Raw genomic sequence first — 19,989 nt, 5'->3', positions numbered from 1 at the left:
TCGGGGCACTGCGTCCTCACTGGCAAGTGTTCCTCTCGGGGCACTGCGTCCTCACTGGCAAGTGTTCCTCTCGGGGCACTGCGTCCTCACTGGCAAGTGTTCCTCTCGGGGCACTGCATCCTCACTGGCAAGTGTTCCTCTCGGGGCACTGCGTCCTCACTGGCAAGTGTTCCTCTCTCCAATTGATGTGGGGTCTCACAATTCACCCTTTTTCAGGCTCCAGCGTCCTTGCTGGTATACCACTCGTGTCTAACTCTGATACCATTTGTAATAGCCCAAACCCACCTCTAGTAGGTATTGTCCTCTTTGGACTTTCCCTTTTGGGGTCCAGCATCCTCACTAACACTCATTTCTCTCTCCAATCAATATGGAATCTCACAATATCTCCTACCAGTAGGTTGGGCTATTACAAAATATGTCATCCAAATACCGTAGGATTGACCAATCAATAAGGATTCAGTCCATAAGAAAATCTCTATCTTCTCCCAAATCCAAATCAGAGTCCCAGTCGTATCCAAAAAATTAATATAGACACGTTTTAAGTGCGTCGAGCGGGCTATTACAAAATATGTCATCCAAATACCGTAGGATTGACCAATAAATAAGGATTCAGTCCATAAGAAAATCTCTATCTTCTCCCAAATCCAAATCAGAGTCCCAGTCGTATCCAAAAAATTAATATAGACACGTTTTAAGTGCGTCGAGCAATGTTCGAAGCGTGTCGTGTCCGTGCTTCCTAGGCTATCGTGCCATCTAAAGACTACCATTCTTCTAGACTTGCACTTCATATTTAGTTTCAACCCATAAAAAGTAACAGACAGAAGTAAGATATCTCACTGGAACAGAACACAGGAAAGCATCATTTGATGAAACACTACGAGCTCACCTTTCATACCCTTCAAATGTAAACGTTTTTGCATCTTCTCAACAGCAACAGCAGACAAATCAATGCATGTTATATCAGTAATTCCATCGTTATATAACTCCTCAGAAAGCTTCGAATTTCCACTACCCAATTCCAATACCTACAACGACAAAACTCAATAGATTATTACAGTGAAAGCTCATTCAAACAATCAAAACGATTGTTAATGAACATAGAATCAAAGTAGATAGAATACTGATGAATCGGGTTTGAGAAGTGGAAGTATGAGATTTCGAAAATGGGAATAATCCTTAAACCACTCATAATGTTCTTCCTTAGAAAAACGCTCGTCCCTGAAACAAACCCATCAGGAAAAAGCATTAGAAACTTACGGAAATGGTATCAGAAACGGACAAGAAAGAGAAGAAGAACAATGACCAGTAGTTTGGATCAAGATAAGCCAGAGCAGTTGCAGGAGCAACGCTTTCTTTCTGTGCGCATTTGGGATTTTGATCCGTACCCATATGAACTTTCTAAGATGAAAATTGAAGTCGGAGACGAACCCTAAACGAACCATTGATCTTTAATTGGGCCTCTCGTTGTTGGATGGCGGTCCAGTAAAGCTTAATGGGCTTACAGTCCAGTGGGAGGATTTCATGTAGAAATCGTTATGAACATTGTATTATATACCAATAGAAACTCAAATCCGAATGTTCATAGAAAACCCACAAAGATTTTGAGTGACTTTACGTTTATCATTGGTCTGAAATTATAATCGTTCAAAACCCAATGGATTTCTTTGGTTTTTGTGAAAGACCCACTGTAATTCAACGAATAAAATGAAGCAAATGCCATCAAAATGGCAACTTTGATCAAAATTACAGCCAAAATAAGCAAATTTAACAGTGTAGTCGTCATGGAATCTGGACGGGAAAAAGTAACGAATGTTCTTCAGATTATTACATAGAAAGTATAACCCCTCATCTGTCTGTCCATTTAGGGAACTGATAGCTCTTTCTTTAAGGTTTTTCAAGGAGAGGGCGTTGGGGATGCTGGAGGCTTCAAATCCTCGTACCTGGTTTGATCAAATAAGAAATGAGAATGTTTGGTTTGATCAAATAAGAAATGAGAATGTTAGGATTGCACAACAATGCACACACTCATTTAGATGAACACAAAGAATAGGATAGAGAAAATACACGGAGAATGAGAATGTTAGGATCGCACAACAACCCATCGATCTAGATGAACACAAAAAACATGATAGAGAATACGAGGAGAATATTGGCTAAAGGATTTGTATGGATGACTTCTAGGTAAAGAGAATACTATTTAGCTTACTATATATATAATTTTACTATATATATAATTTTACCAGATATAACCATTTACCATATATAATTATGTTTTATCACTTTTTACTATACATAGTTATTTACTATTTATGACATTTTACATTATATTTATTTACCACATATAATAACTATCTACTATATTTATCACTTCATTGACTAAACTATAACATTTTACTTTATATGTCATTTACCAAATATAACCGTTGACTAAGCTATAAATAAACCTAATCAAGAGTGTTCAACCACAATCTATGAGCTAAACAAAAACGGCCTATCAGCGGTTTGAAGTTTTGTATGAGAACATGCAACTTTTTCAAAGGAATCAACTAAGGCAGATAAAAGAACTAGGAAGGAGCTTACATGGTGAAAGGTGACAGTGGTTGTAGCTTCTTTGGCTTGGGAAGATGTGCTTCACTCGAATTGTCTGCCTCTGGAATCGGTGTTGAGCTGTTTACGCTCGTGGTAGCAGGCTGAGGTGGACCGTTTGAGGGAGATGTTGATGAAAATGATAGGGAAGGTGCACTAGGAGATGGTGATGTAGGAGGCTTTAGATCTTCATATCTGGAAAAGTAATGTGATCAGTGGAAGTGTAAGATCAGGTACAAACATAACGTTGGTGTGATTCAGTTTGAGTAGTCCCTGCTTAGGTTAGGGATCACCTTAGCCGATTCAGTTTGAGTAGTCCCCTGCTTAGGTTAGGGATCACCTTAGCCTAAGTAGTTGACAGGGACTTTTCTAGTTATTCTCGCTCCTAATCAAAAGATAGGAGAGCACCCCTTCTCCCGAAGTTAGGGGGTCATTATGAACAGAATGATAAAAATCTTGTCATCCAGTGAGCAAATATAAGAATGTGGAATGCTATATCGTCTCGGGACTTTGAATATAAGACACTTACGCTACATAAGGGGAGAGAGGTTTCACTGTCACTGCTTTTTCAGGAGCAGGTGCAGGATTCGCCTCGGCAATTTCAGTTGACGATTCTGATGAACTCGTTTGAGCGCTCGATGAGACTCCGTCGACGACATTTAAATCTATTTTCCCAACAGGTGCAGCTGGAGTAGGTGATGTTGGAGGTTTTAAATCCTCGTACCTGGAAGAAGACACAACGTAAGACAAACGCCAAGGATAATATACCATTTTTCAACAAACCTAACCTACGTTCTTGGAAAATTCACGAACAGCAATAACAGACGTGTGAATGACAAACAAGCTATGAGAGGACCCTTGAATCATTTATATACTGGAGAAACAATCTACCAATTCAGAGTTCATTTTTCTTTCTTACTATCTTATTAGCTGTTAATCTAGGCATTTGAGCATGATACTTGAAAAGAAAAGTTCAAGAAATATAGAACAGCCTCTTCCATATTGTCTTACGAAATGTAGGGTGATAATGACTGTTTTGTAACATTTGCTACAGCTGATTCCTTCTCTTTTGCAATGTTCAACTGTTCTGATGAAACCCTTTGAGTGGGTGGCTTTGCTTCAGCTGATTCCTTTTCTTTGGCAATGCTCGACGGTTCTGATGAAACGCTCTCAGGAGGTGGTGGATCGACAATGCGTGCAGCGCCATATTCCTAGCATAGATCCAGCAAGATTGTTTGGCGGCTTTAAGCTTAAATAAGAATACGCAAAGAGGGGGGGCAATACTACTTTTGTAAAAGCCCAAACCCACCGCTAGCAGATATTATCCTATTTAGCCCAATACTACTTTTGTTTGGCGGCTTTAAGCTTAAACGTGTATGCTAAGTTTAGATGTACAAGCAAATTTAAATGATATTTACTGCAGATTATCATGAACTGTTAAAATTAAGAAACATAAAATGAGTCAATGTTTTAGAAGCATAAAGTATTGTATGAGTTCTTATGAGGAATTTCTTCACCTTTTACATAGAGAAACAACTGACCTTTTTAGATGGTATTTTTGTAAGAAGATCCTCTCCGGGAGTCAATGGTGCAGTTGTCTCGGCAATTACTTCTATCACTTTATAGCATGAGAGACCAGGATTTTTTGCTATGCATGCAATGAGCTCTGCAACCTGAAATTAAAATGTAAAAATTAAGCATAAAGTATACATGCAATCAACTCTTGTTCAAAATACTCGGAGAGAATTCACGAACGGAATTTTGTATCTTGCCAATTGCCCCGTTGTCGAGTTGTCAAATCGAGACTTGTCTCTTGCTATTGTCAAAAAATACGTAAATCCAAAACAACTACGGCAACCAACGCACTCTATCCAGAGAGTCGTCTTTATCCAGAACTTCCCCCTTGGCAGGCTCGATCACGTCCATTAATAGCTAAACCAAGATTTGAAGGCACCATTCAGATCCTCTCTATATGCTTATCATTGGGGTGGATGTTCTCAAACGTTTTTGGGTATCGACATCTTTGGCTTTGGAACAGAATATTGAGAACTTCATCTATCAATTCTGTTATGGTTATGCTTTAAGAATGAAAAATGTTCAAAGGTTTGTGAGAATATATATCTTTAGATAAGCAATTACTAGCATGTATCCAAGTCCAGTTAATAAAGAGAACAAAAAAGATTATATTGTCAAATAAAATCGGTCTCTCCTTGTAACAGCTCAAGCCCACCGCTACCAGATATTGTCCTCTTTGGATTGTTCCTTTCAGACTTCCTCTCAAAGTTTGTAAAGTTCGTCTGTTAGGGAAAGGTTTCCACACCCTTATAAAGAATGTTTCGTTCTCCCCCCCAACCGATGTGGAATCTCACAATCCACCCCCCTTCGGGGCCTAGCGTCCTTGCTGGCACACCGCCTTATGTTCACCCCCCTCCAGGGCTCAACCTCCTTACTGGCACATTGCCCAGTGTCTGGCTCTGATACCATTAGTAACAGCCCAAGCCCACCTCTACCAGATATTGTCCTCTTTGGGCTTTCCCTTTTGAGTTTTCCATCGAGGTTTTTAAAACGCATCTACTAGAGAGAGGTTTCCACACCTTTATAAATAATGTTTCATTTTCCTCGCCAACCGATGTGGGGATCTCACAATCCACCCCCCTTCGGAGCCCAGCGTCCTTGTTGGCACACCGCCTCGTGTTCACCCCCCTTCGGGGCTCAGCCTCCTCGCTGGCACATCGCCCAGTGTCGGGCTCTGATACCATTAGTAACAGCCCAAGCCCACCGCTAGCAGATATTGTTCTCTTTGGGCTTTCGTTTCGAGCTTCCCCTCAAGGTTTTTAAAACGTGTCTGCTAGGGAGAGGTTTCCACACCCTTATAAAGAACGCTTCGTTCACTTCCCTAACCGATGTGGGATTTCGCAGTCCTAAATCAGTGTTATTTACAGCCTCATTGATGCTATTAAAAATGTTACAAGAATTATAACGATTGATATCATCTATGACCTTGAAATCTATAAACGTACCTGAAGATTCGACACCAGACCACCAAACAAAGTATCTTCAGGCGAAACAGTAGTGTTATGAGTTTCCTTGAAAGTATCTGTAGGCCTCTCCATGCCCCCAGGCCTCACTATCTGGGAAAGATAGTTTAAATAAATCAAACATGTAAGGCCCATTTGATAAATATTGTATAGCTATTAGTATTTTCTTACTGTATAAGGAAGACCACTTGCAATCAATGCTTCTTCTGCCTTCCTTTTCCATAACAGGACTCCCCAAAACAAACTTTGGAAGCAGATAACCACAATTAATGATTCAATCTCAAAATTACGGGGAAACAAAACATCATTTGTGAAATTGTTAATCATTTCAGAAAAACTAACACATGAACACTCACTTGAGAATGGCAGCAGGAAATCCAATCTTGTTGGTTCCCAGCGACGTAAGCAGAACGAAATGCTTCACTTTTGCAACAGTTGCTGTAGAAATTTTGTCAATCTTATTTCCGCTTTAACCTCGAGAACTTTAAGAAAGCTACATGCTAGAGTTTTACAACTAATGTACTGAAAAGCTAGGAGAGCTCGACCATCAGAACGATAAATCTTTATTACAAGCAGTAATAAAATAAAATCAAATCCAAGAATCACGTCTCTGAAGCATTTACGCCAATATATGTGATTGTTGTGGAATAGCTACAAATATGTTTTGAGGTACAAAAAGATCACGAAAAAGCGTCTTCTTACCTGCTTCAACCAAGTTTTTGGTAGCCATATAGTCGATTCGATAAGGTCCAGAGATATCAAAAATCTCCTTCTCACTTGCACCAATGCAGCAAATAACTATCGATGCATTCCCTATTGCGGGTCCAATCTGATTTGGTCTCTCCAAGTCACATTCCACAGTTTCAAGCTTTTCTACAGCTGGGCTAAAGATCAAAAACTATCTGTTATTTTCTTGTTAGTTTTTTTGTCCGAGAATATCGAACGGTCCCTTTTCATTTTTTGACAAATAGAAACAAGAGAAAACAGATGCTATGTGTGTCGGTACGGGGAACGGGACTTTGGCACGTGCATTACCTTCATCAAGCTTAATCTTTTTAACACTCTGCATATAAACAAAGTTTTTGTCAAAAACAAGTTGTTAACGAAATAGCAGGAAAATGTTTTTTTTCAAAAGTCAAATGCTTTTACCTCAACAAGAGTTTCGGCTTTCTGAGAACTCCTTACACCAGCTCTTACACGGAATCCAAGTTTCAAAAGCTCCCTGGTTAGATTTTACAGCTCGTTAGTATACAACATGCAAAGTGTTGAGGATTGTCGGGAGGGAGTCCCACATTGGCTAATTTAGGGAATGATCATGGGTTTATAGGTAAGGAATACATCTCTATTGGTATGAGGCCATTTGAGGAAGCCCAAAGTAAATTCATGAGAGCTTATGCTCAAAGTGGACAAAATCATACCATTGTGGAGAGTCGTGGTTCCAGACATGGTATCAAAATCATGCCCTTAACTTAGCCATGTCAATAAAATCCTCAATTGTCAAACAAAGAAGTTGTGAGCCTCGAAGGTGTAAACAAAAGTAACTCAGGTGTCGAACAAAGGGTGTAGTTTGTTTGAGGACTCCAGAGGAGTCGAGCCTCGATTAAGGGGAGGCTGTTCAAGGGCTCCATAAGCCTCAAGGAAGGCTCTATAGTGTACTTTGTTCGAGGGGAGGATTGTTAAGAGGGAGTCCCACATTGGCTAATTTAGGGAATGATCAGAGTTTATAAGTAAGGAATACATCTCCATCGGTATGAGGCCTTTTGGGGAAGCCCAACAAAGCAAAGCCACGAGAGCTTATGCTCAATATCATGAAGATGAATTGCTCCAATATGAAGCAAGATATTGAACTTACCTCACAGTTCTTGAACCAACTCTTCCTGTAGCACCAGCAACAAATACAAGATCCTCATCTTTTGAAACTTCCTTCTTTGAGATTGCCGGAGCTGCTTCTGAGCTAAAATTACTTGTGCCTTGTAAAATCAAGAAATGTTAGCTATATACTGTAAGGAGGAAGTAATAAACCATATGCTTGGATGATAACTGCAAAATACACCTTCTGTGATTTGCAGAACTGAACTTTAAGAAAAGCTTAAACACCCCCATGATAGATGAACTCTACCAATCATAATTTTACATTAAAAAGTTGCAAGTTTTAATGAAATTGATGACATATATAGACAAAATGTTGTTCGAATATGGATACAATTTGCATAATATCACAAACCATACAAATATAATTTACCATTATATTCCAAAACTATAATGAAATCGCCATCCTTAAGCATGAAACAGGGACCAAGTTTTTCAATTCTTCTAAATATTTCTATCCATTGCTGTCTACCAAAGTAAGACGAAGTGTGAGATCCCACATCGATTGGGGAGGAGAATGAAGCATTCTTTATAAGGGTGTGGAAACCTCTCCCTAGCAGACACGTTTTAAAAACTTTGAGGGGTAGTCCGAAGGGGAAAGCCCAAAGATGACAATATCTGATAGCGGTAGGTTTCGGCTATTACAAATGGTATCAGAGCCAGACATCAGGTGATATGCCAGCGAGAAGGCTGAACCCCGAAGGGAGGTGGACACGAGGTAGTGTGCCAATAAGGACACTGGGCTCCGAAGGGGGTGGATTGTGAGATCCCACATCGATTGAGAAGGAGAACAAAGCATTCTTTATAAGGGTGTGAAAACCTCTTCCTAGCAGACGCGTTTTAAAAACCTTGAGGAGAAGCCTGAAAGGGAAAGCCCAAAGAAGACAATATCTACTAACAGTAAGCTTGAGTCGCTACACGAAGAACCATGCATGCAAGGCTTGTGGAGGTAGTGGAAGTAACAAGAACATTTTGCAGATGATCAATTATTCTTCTAATATCATATAGAAGTAAACAAAAAATAACCAGCAAGTTCATTAAAGATTCATACACCTACTTCAAATGCCTCCCAGAAGAATGCAGAACTGGATCAAATAAGAGTCAGATGAAGAAATCCATGCTTCTCAAAAATGGGACATCCAAATCGTTTTAGAATGAAAACATAACATTCATATCTTCACATATATGAAAATCACTCAACCTTGATCCAACCCAACCTTCTTCAACAAATCCCATTTCTACTTCTACTTAACAAACCCAAACAAGTCAAGCTAACATCGAGTTCAAAATAATCAGTATATCAAAACACTCAACATTCTACAAAACTCAAGCATAGGAGAAGCAATAAGAACATTAATCACAATGTAGGAGAAGAAACAAGGTATTTACTCGAAGCTTGAGCTGTAATGGGATGAAATTTGAGGCTTCGAGCAAGTGGGCATCTCTTGTTCTTCGATAATTTCACAGCTCGAGCAGGCAACAATGGCTTCTCTGAGAACCCACTTCTAGACAAAGAGGAGGACGCTATGGTTAAAGCCGGTGACCGCAGAGAACTGCAGGTACCCTCCATCGAAGAGAATTTTGAAATGCTCAAATCATATACTAATTTGGAGGAGAATCGAAAAGCAATTGAACACGGAGCTAATTTGTTTTGTAAATACAGCTTCTCAGGTTAGGTGCAATGGAATCTCCCACAGTCCACAGCGTGTGGATATGATGGGTCCCAAAGAAGGTTCCATTGCTGGTCCGGGAAGAACTGTAAGCACCCATTTGGATTTTCATCTATCCCCAACTCCATCAAGCAGAGCCCAGCAAATAATTTTGTGTAACGACCTAATTACATAACTTTAAATTAAAAAAAAATAAATAAATAAAAAATTATTAATCTTAGAACTTATTTTATCTCCATTATTTTAAATTTATATTAAAAAAAAACTACTCACCTAAACCTAGTTCCATTAATTAAGACAAATATTATTGGCTAAAATGTTAAAAGTTTAAATTGTTAGACGAACACCACTCTCCACAATTGTATGATATTGTCCATTTCAAAATGTTTCATACCAATAGAGAGAGTATTTTTTTATTTATAAATCCATGATTATTCCCTAAAATAACAGATGTGGGACTTTCATCATCCAACACAAATCTTGCACTCTTCGTAACAAAAAAATATCGAGTAAACCTATAAATTTTTATTTTTTCGAGTTTAGAAATTTAAACTACTAATTATGAGTCAAGACTCGAGAATATATATTTCATGTCAATTGAGTTAACGTTCGATAGGATTATGTAGACAGGGTAGATTTGGAGTCGAAGATAGAGGAAGGCATTTGCTGAGCAATAGGTCGGAAATGCTGGATTGGTATGAAGCGAAGAAGGACGGGGAAGGTTTGACAAGTCGTAAATATCAAATTATAATTTTATTAGAAATTTATTATCAAAATAAATATTTTCAAATTGGTTTTTATTATTATTATTATTATTATTTACAATATTCAGTTAAAATATAAGAAAAAAAATGATAATTTAGTTTCTAAGGTTTAGGGAATTTAAATTAGATAATATAGTTGACTAAAATACCCTTGTATATGCAAATATTTTAAGAAAAAATTAGAATTTAATTCATGCAATTACTCGTATTTTGATATATTTTAAAATGACATTAAATCAATTTTAAAATTATAATAATTAAAAATATGAATTATAAAATTAAAAAAATTGAAAGAAGGATGAAACATGTCATCCACATGCAACACGTGTGGGATAGTCTCCCATGGCCATACGTCATGGCACGCAAATGCAACACGTGTGGACAGCCTCCCGGCCATATGATTGGATAGTAAAACTAGTGGGCCGGGTCGGGTCCTTTTATGCACGTGTTTCATAACACCATTTTAACACATATTCTAAAATTACTTTTAAAAAATAAGAAAAAATAACAAATATTTATAATTAAGAGGTGACGATATGATTTTAAAGGTCAATTTGACCCGGAAAGATTAGTAAAGACCCGCCTCTATAATCTATATTGGTATAATACTGTAACAGCTCAAGCCCAATGCTAACAGATATTGTCTATTTTGACCCGTTATATATCGTCGTAAAATTGTCTACTGGGGAGAGGTTTTCATACCCTTATAAGAAACGATGTAATCTCACAATACACCTCTCTTGGAGCCTCAGTGGTTCTTATTGATACACCGCCTGATGTCTGACTCTGATACAATTTGTAACAGTCAAAGCTCATTGCTAGCAAATATTGTTCGTTTTGGCTCGTTACGTATCATCGTCAACCTCTCAATTTTTAAATGCGTCTGCTAGGAACAGGTTTTCACACCTTATAAGGAATGTTTTGTTTCCCTCTCCAATCGATATAAGATCTCACAAAAATTGTGTTGTGTCATATTGTTTCATGTAGACCAAAATCGAACATCATGATCTCCTACCCTATCAATCACCCGAGAACAAAAAGGGCAAAACGGTAAATTGATATGAAATGGAAAACACGTGGATGGAAAAATCAAAATCAAAAGGATTTGTAAGGGAGTGATTTAGACCCATAAGGTAACGTGCAAAGCAACATAAGCAAGAAATTTAATGAAATCATTGGTCAAAGTTGGTTTGTAATTAGAAAACAAACAAACCATATAGTTCTTTCCAAATAAATAAAGAAAGTAGAGCGAGATTCCGGTATGAGAGGTTTCCATACCTTAATAGACATTGTTCGTTTTTTTGAGAGGTTTCCACACACTTATAAAACACTTTGGCTAGTTACGAAGAGGTTTCAATATTCTTATAAGGAATATTTCGTTCCCTCCCGATCGATGTGAGATCTTACAATCTACCTCTTTTGGAGACCAGCGTCCTTGCTGACATACCGCTCAGTGTTTGACTTTGATATCATTTGTAACCGCTTAAGTTCATTAATAACAGATATTGTCTTTTTTTACCAGTTACATATCGTTATTAGCCTTACAGTTTTGATACGTGTCTGCTACGGAGAGGTTTCCACACCCTTATAAGGAATGTTTTGTTCTCCTCTTCAACCGATGTGAGATCTTACACAACTGATAGAAATTGGCATTTTTATCAGTGAAGTTGAGTCACTATGGCACACGACTCTCTCGAAAAAAGATAAGTAATTGCCATAAAAGTTTTCATAGAATTTTAAGTTTCAAACACCGATAGATGGTTTTTCAATGACATAATACATGCATGCATAACCTAATCAGACCACCAAATTCATTCAACGAACATAAATGCACCTAAAATTCATGAATCTTACTTAAAAAAGAGCTCAAAAGAACCTTGAACAAATAATAACGGATGAAAAAACAATATAATTGAATTTAAATTGGAAAAAAAAAATATCTTGGATTAAAAAAACTCATTGAATCGAGTTAAAATTGAAGAGAAAACCACTAAACTGAACACAAATCAGACTAAACTAACCCTAGTCATGTTGGATCGAACTAATCAACAATGATCGCAACACGATTTGAAGGAGAAAACGATGTCCAGGAGGAGGAGGCAAGCTGAGGAGAGGTGACACGAGTTGAGGCTTCAACTTGTATTTGTGAGGGGAGCCGAGCCAAGTTTGACTTTTAAAGCCATCGAGCTTATGACTAGGGTATTCAATCAATCTATTTTTTTGAGGTATTTTAGCGGATCTAAAATTAAAATTAAAATTTTTAAATTAAAAATGGTAAGCCAATTAATGGTGTGATAGGAATATTTTCGGAAAAAAAAAACTTTAAAATAAAATTAGAATTAATTCAAATTTTTTTTTGATTAATTAAAAATGTTTTGTGAAGAAACATTTGAGAGAAATAAAACAAAAAACAAAAATGATAAATAAAAAAACCTTAAAATTTAAGTAAAAATAAATACATATTTATAATTATTAGAAAAAATAAAGTTAAACCAAACAAATTAATCATTTGAAAAAAAAAAAAGTAAGATAAAATAACATTTTTATTATATTAAAAAATGTTGGAATATTAAAAACAATAAAACAATAAATAAAATTAAAAAAAAAAAACCAGAGAACAGCGTGGAAAAAGTCCAAGACCGAAAATGGTAGGTAAGAAACGGCGTTAAGAAAGCCAGCTGTACATAAATCAGGGCCGTTTTCGTAATTTCACTTTTAATCCTCTACTTTGCCCCAATGATTCTGCAACTAAAAGCCAAAACTAATATTAATAAGGATTAAATTTAATTTAGTTTTAATAAAAAAAATATTTATATAAATATATTTTCAAACGAAGAAAATGCTAATATAGAATAAATTTAAGATTAAATTAAAATTTATTAAAAATATAAAAGTTAAATTAAATAGACTAAAAGGGAATAAACTTAATTTCAATCATTTTTTTTTCTTTTTATTTGCCATATATATATATTTTTTTCAAATGGGTAATAATTTAAGTTTATTTAATAACTATTTTTTAATTTTATATTTTTAAAATTTAAGTTATTGAACAGTTTTGCTGATATTATTTGTTACCTTTTTTAAAAAAAAAAATTAAATGCTAAATAAACACAATGAATTAATTATGAGAAAATAAGAAAAATAAAAAAGAGATAATATTGAAAATAATAATTTCCAATTTAAATTTATGAATTTAATAAAATAAAAATAAAATAAAAATAAAAAAAAGGAAGAAGAAGAAGACAAAGAGAGGGCATGGTTGAATTGAGATAAATGGAGGAGGAAGAAGAATGGGGGCATTTGTCTGAGCTTGCGACTGGAAAGTGATCTCTGAGATTGTTCTCTGCCATGGCTTTCTCTATGCAGCTTTACCGTCTTGCTACTCGTACAGATGCGGCCTTGCCGGAGAGTTTCCCCGGAGTTCGATCAGTTCGGTGTAGAAAGCCTCTGTCCGTGAGATGCGACGGCGATTCTTCTGCTTCTGCTTCTTCTTCTTCGTCGTCGGTGGCTGTGGATTCCAATTTTGATGCCAAGGTGTTCCGGAGGAACTTGTCGAAGAGTGAGAATTACAACCGCAGAGGGTTTGGTCACAAGGACGAGACTCTGGCGCTTATGAATAGCGAGTACACGAGTGAGCCTCGATCGTCTTGATTTTGTTAGATTTCTTATGGAATTAGGAAAATTGTTTACGAAATTCCTTTGCATGTCCGATTTTTATGGGAAAACTAGAGAGTATTCTATTAACCTGCTCCTGGAGGATTTTGGTCTTCCGATTTGGCTTCTCGAGGCCATAAACTAAATTAAAAAAGAAAAAGTCAAAAAGAGAGAAGCCTTCACTTGAATTTTCAATTTATTTTGCTGAAAACTAATTCTATGTTCGAATTGCAGGTGATATCATCAAGACTCTGAAAGAAAATGGATTTGAGTATACGTGGGGAGATGTTACTGTTAAATTGGCGGAAGCATATGGATTTTGTTGGGGAGTTGAGCGAGCAGTCCAGATTGCTTATGAAGCGAGAAAGCAATTTCCTGATGAGAAATTATGGTTAACCAATGAAATTATTCACAACCCAACTGTTAACAAGGTACTGATTGATTTACTGCGGTTTCTTTCGACGATTTAAATTTAGAAATGGATCATACTCTGGTAAATTTGATGATGCTTCTGGTGTTCTATTTGTCTAAGATTTTATTGTCCAATATCGAGGTTCTAGCATGTGTTCTTCTTTCAATAAGATGCGATTCTTTTATCCCTTTCTGGGATCTCTCCCTTTCTATCCGGATTTATCATGCTTCTTATTTGTGGAGGAAGTTCAAAATTTCCATTACTATGTTATTGCTGATAAGCGTGCTTTGATCGCTTATCCCCAAGAAAATGCGATCTGTTTTTGTTTTTGAACTTTTTTTGTTCCATTCCTAATATGTATTCTTGTTCAAACTGAACTGTGATTTGAAAATTTTGCAAGATAGTATTCCAGTTGTTGTCCCAGTCCTATGCGTGTGGTGTTCTGTCTGGTGCATGTCTATGAGGAATGAAGACTTTAAGCCTTCCAGTCTTTAGGAACATTAATGCAGTTTTCACCCCTAACGTTGGTGGATTCTATATTTTATCTTTTTAATTCTTTTTCTCTAAATTCGAATGATTTTTCCATCCATATCCTACGTGTGTCGGGTAGGATAGACTTGTTGACCTTCTTCCAGTGTTCGCACAGTAAAAGTCTTGCACCAATGCTTGGACTACTTTTAGATTTTCAATTTTATCTTTACTACTTGCTGTTCTTTTCCTAGAACTTTGAAACACTTAAACTTTTGATTTCCTTGCTGTCTTTTCCATACCAAAAAACATTCTGAAGTATGACTGGTATTCAAAAGTTTATAAACTTAATTGATTGTTGAATTTCACGCCATCTTTTCGCATAATTCTTAAGTTCCTCGATACACGAAGGGAAGAAATAGCATAAATATTTTTTAATTCTATATGTAGCGCTTAGAGGAGATGGAAGTCCAAAACATTCCACTTGAGGATGGAAAGAAACAGTTTGAAGTGGTTGGCAAGGGTGATGTTGTGATTTTGCCTGCATTTGGAGCTGGCGTGGATGAGATGTTGACATTGAGTGAAAAAAAGGTGCAAATCGTTGATACAACTTGCCCATGGGTTTCAAAGGTATCATTGCAGAATTTGCTTTTCTCTCCTTGCTGTACGTTCTGATATACCGACAATAATGCTAATTGCAATTAATATTATGTTTTTGCTTCTGCCAAAAATTCTCTCTCAATGTATGGATGTTGTCTGCATAACATTTGAAGGTTTGGAACGTCGTGGAAAAGCACAAGAAAGGGGAGTTTACTTCAATTATTCATGGTAAATATTCTCATGAAGAAACTGTAGCAACAGCATCCTTTGCAGGAAAATATATAATTGTCAAGAACATGGCAGAGGTATGTCCATTTCATTTTTCTTTTTTGTTGATTTGGGCAATTTTGTACTTCGTTGGGTGAGGTATTATGCATATTTTTCGTATGAACTTTTGCCTTTATTCAGGCAACATATGTGTGTGACTATATTCTTGGAGGCGAACTTGATGGATCCAGCTCAACCAAAGAAGAGTTTATGAAGGTATGGTTTTGTCAATACTTTATGAACCATTATATATTGACATCATTCACAGCTTTAATGGTTGTACTAATTCCTGGTCCGCAGAAATTCAAAAATGCAGTCTCACAAGGGTTTGACCCAGATACTGACCTATTAAAGGTTGGGATTGCTAACCAAACCACAATGCTCAAGGGAGAAACAGAAGAGATCGGTAAATAATCCGCTGAAATGCCATTCATCGCTTCTCCTTTAAATCACAAGCATGTTTATTTACATTTTACTTTTATCAGGTAAACTAGTTGAAAGAACTATGATGCGCAAGCATGGAGTCGAAAATGTCAACGAGCATTTCCTCAGTTTCAATACAATATGTGATGCTACTCAAGTAAGTCTCCGAGATTTTCTACGATGTCTAGCATGTGGGTTTTAGGGAGCAAATTTTGGTTTAATATTCTACTCTTTACTGCTTGAATGACAAGTTTATGCGTCACTCAAGGTATCACAAATTAAACTAAGGCTTTGGAACCCTCATTAACAGCTCCTGCCAAGATGATATTGACAAGTTGCAAGTCAGTGTATGCTGATCTTGCATACTTTTAGTTGTCACTTATATGTGTCTTGAACCCGTTCTCTTCTATCAGGAACGTCAAGATGCGATGTACAAGCTCGTAGAGGGAAAAGTGGATCTCATGTTAGTTGTTGGTGGATGGAATTCCAGTAATACTTCTCATCTTCAAGAGATAGCTGAGGAGCGAGGCATTCCCTCTTATTGGATTGATAGTGAGCAGAGAATAGGCCCAGGAAACAGAATAGCTTACAAACTGAATGTAAGTTAACGTACAGATTTCGTCTCGAGTCCCCTTTAGATTCAATTTGCAAACGGTTTTTGGGGTCGTTTTTCAATTTAAAGCCTACCTTTTCTTTCTCTGATTACTTATTATTTCCTCATCCTTACAAACTCATATTAGCATGGGGAGTTAGTTGAAAGGGAGAACTGGCTACCCAAGGGTCCTATCACAATCGGTGTCACATCCGGGGCGTCAACCCCTGATAAGGTTAGTCTTCTCTTCGACTTACATGCTTGCTGTTACGAATTGTCATCTGCAACAAATTTTAAACCAATTCACGTCTGTATGCTTTTGCAAACAGGTAGTAGAAGATGTTCTTATCAAAGTCTTTGACATTAAGCGCGAACAAGCATTGCAGTTTGCATAAATTTATAGGTTAGTAGTTCAAATGAACTTGTTAGAGACGAGTTATATGATTGTAAATGTGTAACTGAAAGATGGTACCTTCCCTTTAGCAATCATATAGCTTATTGTATCAAAATAGTTATGTTGGGCAGTAGTAAAGGTCCTAGTAAAGGTCCTAGTTCTCCACAGAACTGTATTGCAAGTAGTTCAACGAGTATGTCGACCTTCAACGTCGTTGAATCATACATGTTTTGTAATAACATAGATATCTAAGTGAAGAAAAGGAGGTTTCAGAAAAATGGTTTTGGATTGTTGAGAATCAAATCCTCCATTGTTGCAGAACGACCATAGCTGTTGGTTTATCCTTTGGAATAGATCTTTCTGTTCTGTAGTCCTTTGGTCTTGTGATGGCCACGCGCAGGTTCCTACTTCAAAGGTCGAGACGATAATAATAATAATAAATTTCCAACTTTTAAAAGAATAGTGACCATTTTAAAAGAAATAAGAAAAATTAAGGAGTATATTTAATAATTTAATTTAGTTGAACATACCCAATATTTTATTTCCATCTTTCCACCCATAATCGATTAATGGAAAAGATTTTTCAAGGGTCTCGGATTCCAGCCGTATGCACCAACCTAAAGTAGCTAGGTGGGGAAGTAAAATTTGATCCTTATTCATACATGGGCTACTCATATACGAAATGAGCCACTTCGAATAGGTTCATTGCTCCGGTCCATAATACGATTAATCCGGCATGGGTTACATGAGCCTCCAGTAGTTTATCGGTGGTTTTTTGGACACGACCAATTAAAGCTAAAGTTCCATTAAAAGCATTTTCACGAGTAGAATCTCCTTAGAGAACGAAAAAAGAAAAAAAGATGTTTGCTTTAAATCTCACATCTTGTTTTGGTCATTGTATAGTTTTTAGCAATTATTGATGGGTCAAATTTAAGTTGATCAAGTAGTTTGTTACTTCTATAGAATTTTATACACCAATTTAACCTAAATTTAAAACCTTTTGTTCTTATAATTTGGGTCAAATACTAATATTGTTCTTATATTTTCTATTAAATTTAAAACGCTTGTAATTTGGTTTATATAATTCTATTAAATTTCAGAGATATGACATGTTTTCCACTTACAAGACATTGAGTTAGTACATTATCTAATTGTACGAGAAAAGTAATAGATGATTATAAAGGGTATACAATAAAGTGTTACATGACGCAAATAGCATCAGGAATACAACTCAATTGGTAAAGACGTTTTAGCTCACTTTAATGTTTTAAAGTTGATTCTAAATTATTCAAGGTATTCTTATAATTAATATTCGATCCGTTTAAATCAATTAAAAAAAACCAACTTTATTATTATTACTATTATTTTGTAAAGGGTATAAGGTTCTTAAAATGTTTTTGGATGAGACTTTTAGTTCTATTTAGTTTTTAAATATTTATAAAAATATGTAAATTAAAAGGTATTTTGAATTCAAGATGGCTACAGAAGCGTGGTGGGCCCGGCCCACCAATATACGGAATTTTTTCATTTTTTGCGTTTGAATAATTTGTTAATTTAATTATACATATTAACAACTATAATATACATTTTATTTTTTACTATAAACTATTAAAAATTGTAAATTATTATTACCATAAAAAAGAATGATTAATTTTTTTCAATTAATAAATTAATTAGTTGAATCAGACAAAAATAAAAAACACAACTGACTTAAATAAATTGATCCAATTAACACCATAAAATGTCAAAAATATTTATTATTACACAAATAGAAAGTTTCTTATTTTTATAAATATACTAAAAAAGTTTTTAAGTGAGACTGCATTCAGTCAAAAAAAAAAAAAAAAAATTAAAAAATGAAATAGAAAAATTGTATGTGAAACTTATCGATTCATTGCATAATCGCATTTTGATTAGATTTCGAATGAGCCTAAAAGAAAATTTTGAACAATATTTCCAACTATAGAAGAAAGTATAGAAGAAAGTATTATTATAGATTAACAGATGCTTACACAACATAGTGATAGTTTATCACAATTAAGATAGAAATAACATGATCAATAAATTTTGAACAAGTACGACTACGATTATATAGAGATATATAGGTGTAATGCTTACCTTTGGAACAGTTGATCTTTATTTTCTTTCATCTACGAAAGCTGTAGTGGCCTTTCGAATCGAATTTCAACGGCAAATCCAGTTCGTGATCAGACCTAAAGCTGCGAATGTGAGCAATAGGCCAAATCCGATAGCGTTGCAGCCGTGATTCTACTTTGCTTTCAGTTCTCCGTAACCGCTATTAGTGGTGAATCCGTTTTTGCTCATCGTTTCGATCCGATAATCCTTGTGCTCTTTGTTGAGGAATTCGCCGACAATGTCCAAGCTCGGTTTCAGAACCGTATTCATCCAGACATCCGCCGTGTCTTCTCCGCTCTTTTCGAACACCGCCGTCGCGTCGATCCGGTGGATTCTCCAACCGAGCTCGTCTCGGAGCCGGTGAATTTTTCCGCGTTGACGGAGCGCGAGGGTACAGGTGTTATCCTTAATTTCTTGAATCGCAGATTTCAGCAAACTATCGTCATTTTTCTCCGATTTGAAGTAACTATCCATCTCTGGAGCGCCGATTGCGCGGCGGATTCCGCGGCTGTAGTCGGCATTAGGAACGTACATCTCTCGAACCTCTTCCACTAGCCCTGCCTCCACCATCTGATCCACTCGCTTCGAAATGTACCTGTTCAGAACTGGCAGAGCAACATCAGTCCAGACAAAGCAACAGTCGAATCGCGAACGGAAATCCGCAATCGGATTCTCAACCAGCGCCTCGATGTAGTTGTTCGATCCTCCAACGATGATCGGAATTCGTCCGCGTCCAATAATCTCGGCGATTGAATCTTCGACGAGGCGGCAGAACTCTGCGGCCGTAAAGTCGGCGTCCGGATCCTGGATTACGCCGAGGAGATGGTGAGGGACGCCGCGGCGATCGGATTCAGCGATCTTGTTGGTGATGATGTCGAGGCCTTCATAGAACTGAATCTTGTCGGAGTTGATGATCTCCGACGGGAAGAAAGTGGCCAAATCGACAGAGAGTTTTGATTTTCCAGTAGCAGTGCAGCCCATAACGAAAATCACTTTGTGCTTTTTGTTGCTCAGATACTCAACGCTGTTGTTCATCTTGTTGATTTACCCTTAAATGTTAACTAAATAACAAAAATGCCACATTCCAAAAAGAAAAGGAAAAAAAAAAAAAAAAAG

General features: G+C 36.5%; 4 protein-coding genes across 4 annotated transcripts in view; 1 reads left to right on the top strand and 3 right to left on the bottom strand.

Annotated features, from left to right (window-relative positions):
- Positions 1-1,418, bottom strand: part of LOC111470938 (methyltransferase-like protein 13) — a 5,050-nt gene extending 3,632 nt beyond the window's left edge. Inside the window, exons 1-3 of the mRNA XM_023116594.1 lie at positions 1,304-1,418; positions 1,122-1,218; positions 887-1,025 (exon numbers count right to left, since the gene is read on the bottom strand). Coding sequence (XP_022972362.1) covers positions 887-1,025; positions 1,122-1,218; positions 1,304-1,389 — 322 coding nt within the window. The 5' untranslated portion in view covers positions 1,390-1,418. The remainder of the gene's footprint in view (positions 1-886; positions 1,026-1,121; positions 1,219-1,303) is intronic.
- A 257-nt stretch (positions 1,419-1,675) lies between these two features.
- Positions 1,676-9,174, bottom strand: LOC111470922 (protein TIC 62, chloroplastic). Its single transcript, XM_023116573.1, has 13 exons — positions 8,883-9,174; positions 7,477-7,594; positions 6,774-6,846; positions 6,660-6,687; positions 6,327-6,503; positions 5,981-6,062; positions 5,796-5,868; positions 5,607-5,717; positions 4,128-4,259; positions 3,598-3,797; positions 3,116-3,310; positions 2,581-2,781; positions 1,676-1,940 (listed from the first exon to the last, which is right to left on the bottom strand). Exons 1-13 carry the CDS (start codon positions 9,061-9,063, stop codon positions 1,895-1,897), a joined length of 1,617 nt encoding a protein of 538 aa, XP_022972341.1. The 5' UTR covers positions 9,064-9,174; the 3' UTR covers positions 1,676-1,894.
- Positions 9,175-13,185: 4,011 nt separating this feature from the next.
- On the top strand, positions 13,186-17,058 carry LOC111470927 (4-hydroxy-3-methylbut-2-enyl diphosphate reductase, chloroplastic). The gene is made up of 10 exons (XM_023116579.1): positions 13,186-13,558; positions 13,816-14,012; positions 14,912-15,091; positions 15,235-15,366; positions 15,470-15,544; positions 15,629-15,734; positions 15,814-15,908; positions 16,165-16,350; positions 16,492-16,578; positions 16,673-17,058. Exons 1-10 carry the CDS (start codon positions 13,276-13,278, stop codon positions 16,736-16,738), a joined length of 1,407 nt encoding a protein of 468 aa, XP_022972347.1. The 5' UTR covers positions 13,186-13,275; the 3' UTR covers positions 16,739-17,058.
- A 1,647-nt stretch (positions 17,059-18,705) lies between these two features.
- LOC111470933 (adenylate isopentenyltransferase 5, chloroplastic-like) overlaps positions 18,706-19,989 on the bottom strand; it is a 3,046-nt gene continuing 1,762 nt past the window's right edge. Inside the window, exon 2 of the mRNA XM_023116589.1 lies at positions 18,706-19,934. Within this exon, the coding sequence (XP_022972357.1) occupies positions 19,006-19,908 (903 nt within the window). The 5' untranslated portion in view covers positions 19,909-19,934 and the 3' untranslated portion in view covers positions 18,706-19,005. The remainder of the gene's footprint in view (positions 19,935-19,989) is intronic.

This window comes from Cucurbita maxima, unplaced genomic scaffold, assembly GCF_002738345.1.
Source record: "Cucurbita maxima cultivar Rimu unplaced genomic scaffold, Cmax_1.0 Cma_Scf00048, whole genome shotgun sequence".
NCBI classification, from domain to species: Eukaryota; Viridiplantae; Streptophyta; class Magnoliopsida; order Cucurbitales; family Cucurbitaceae; genus Cucurbita; species Cucurbita maxima.
This window is presented reverse-complemented; position numbering and strand designations above follow the sequence as displayed.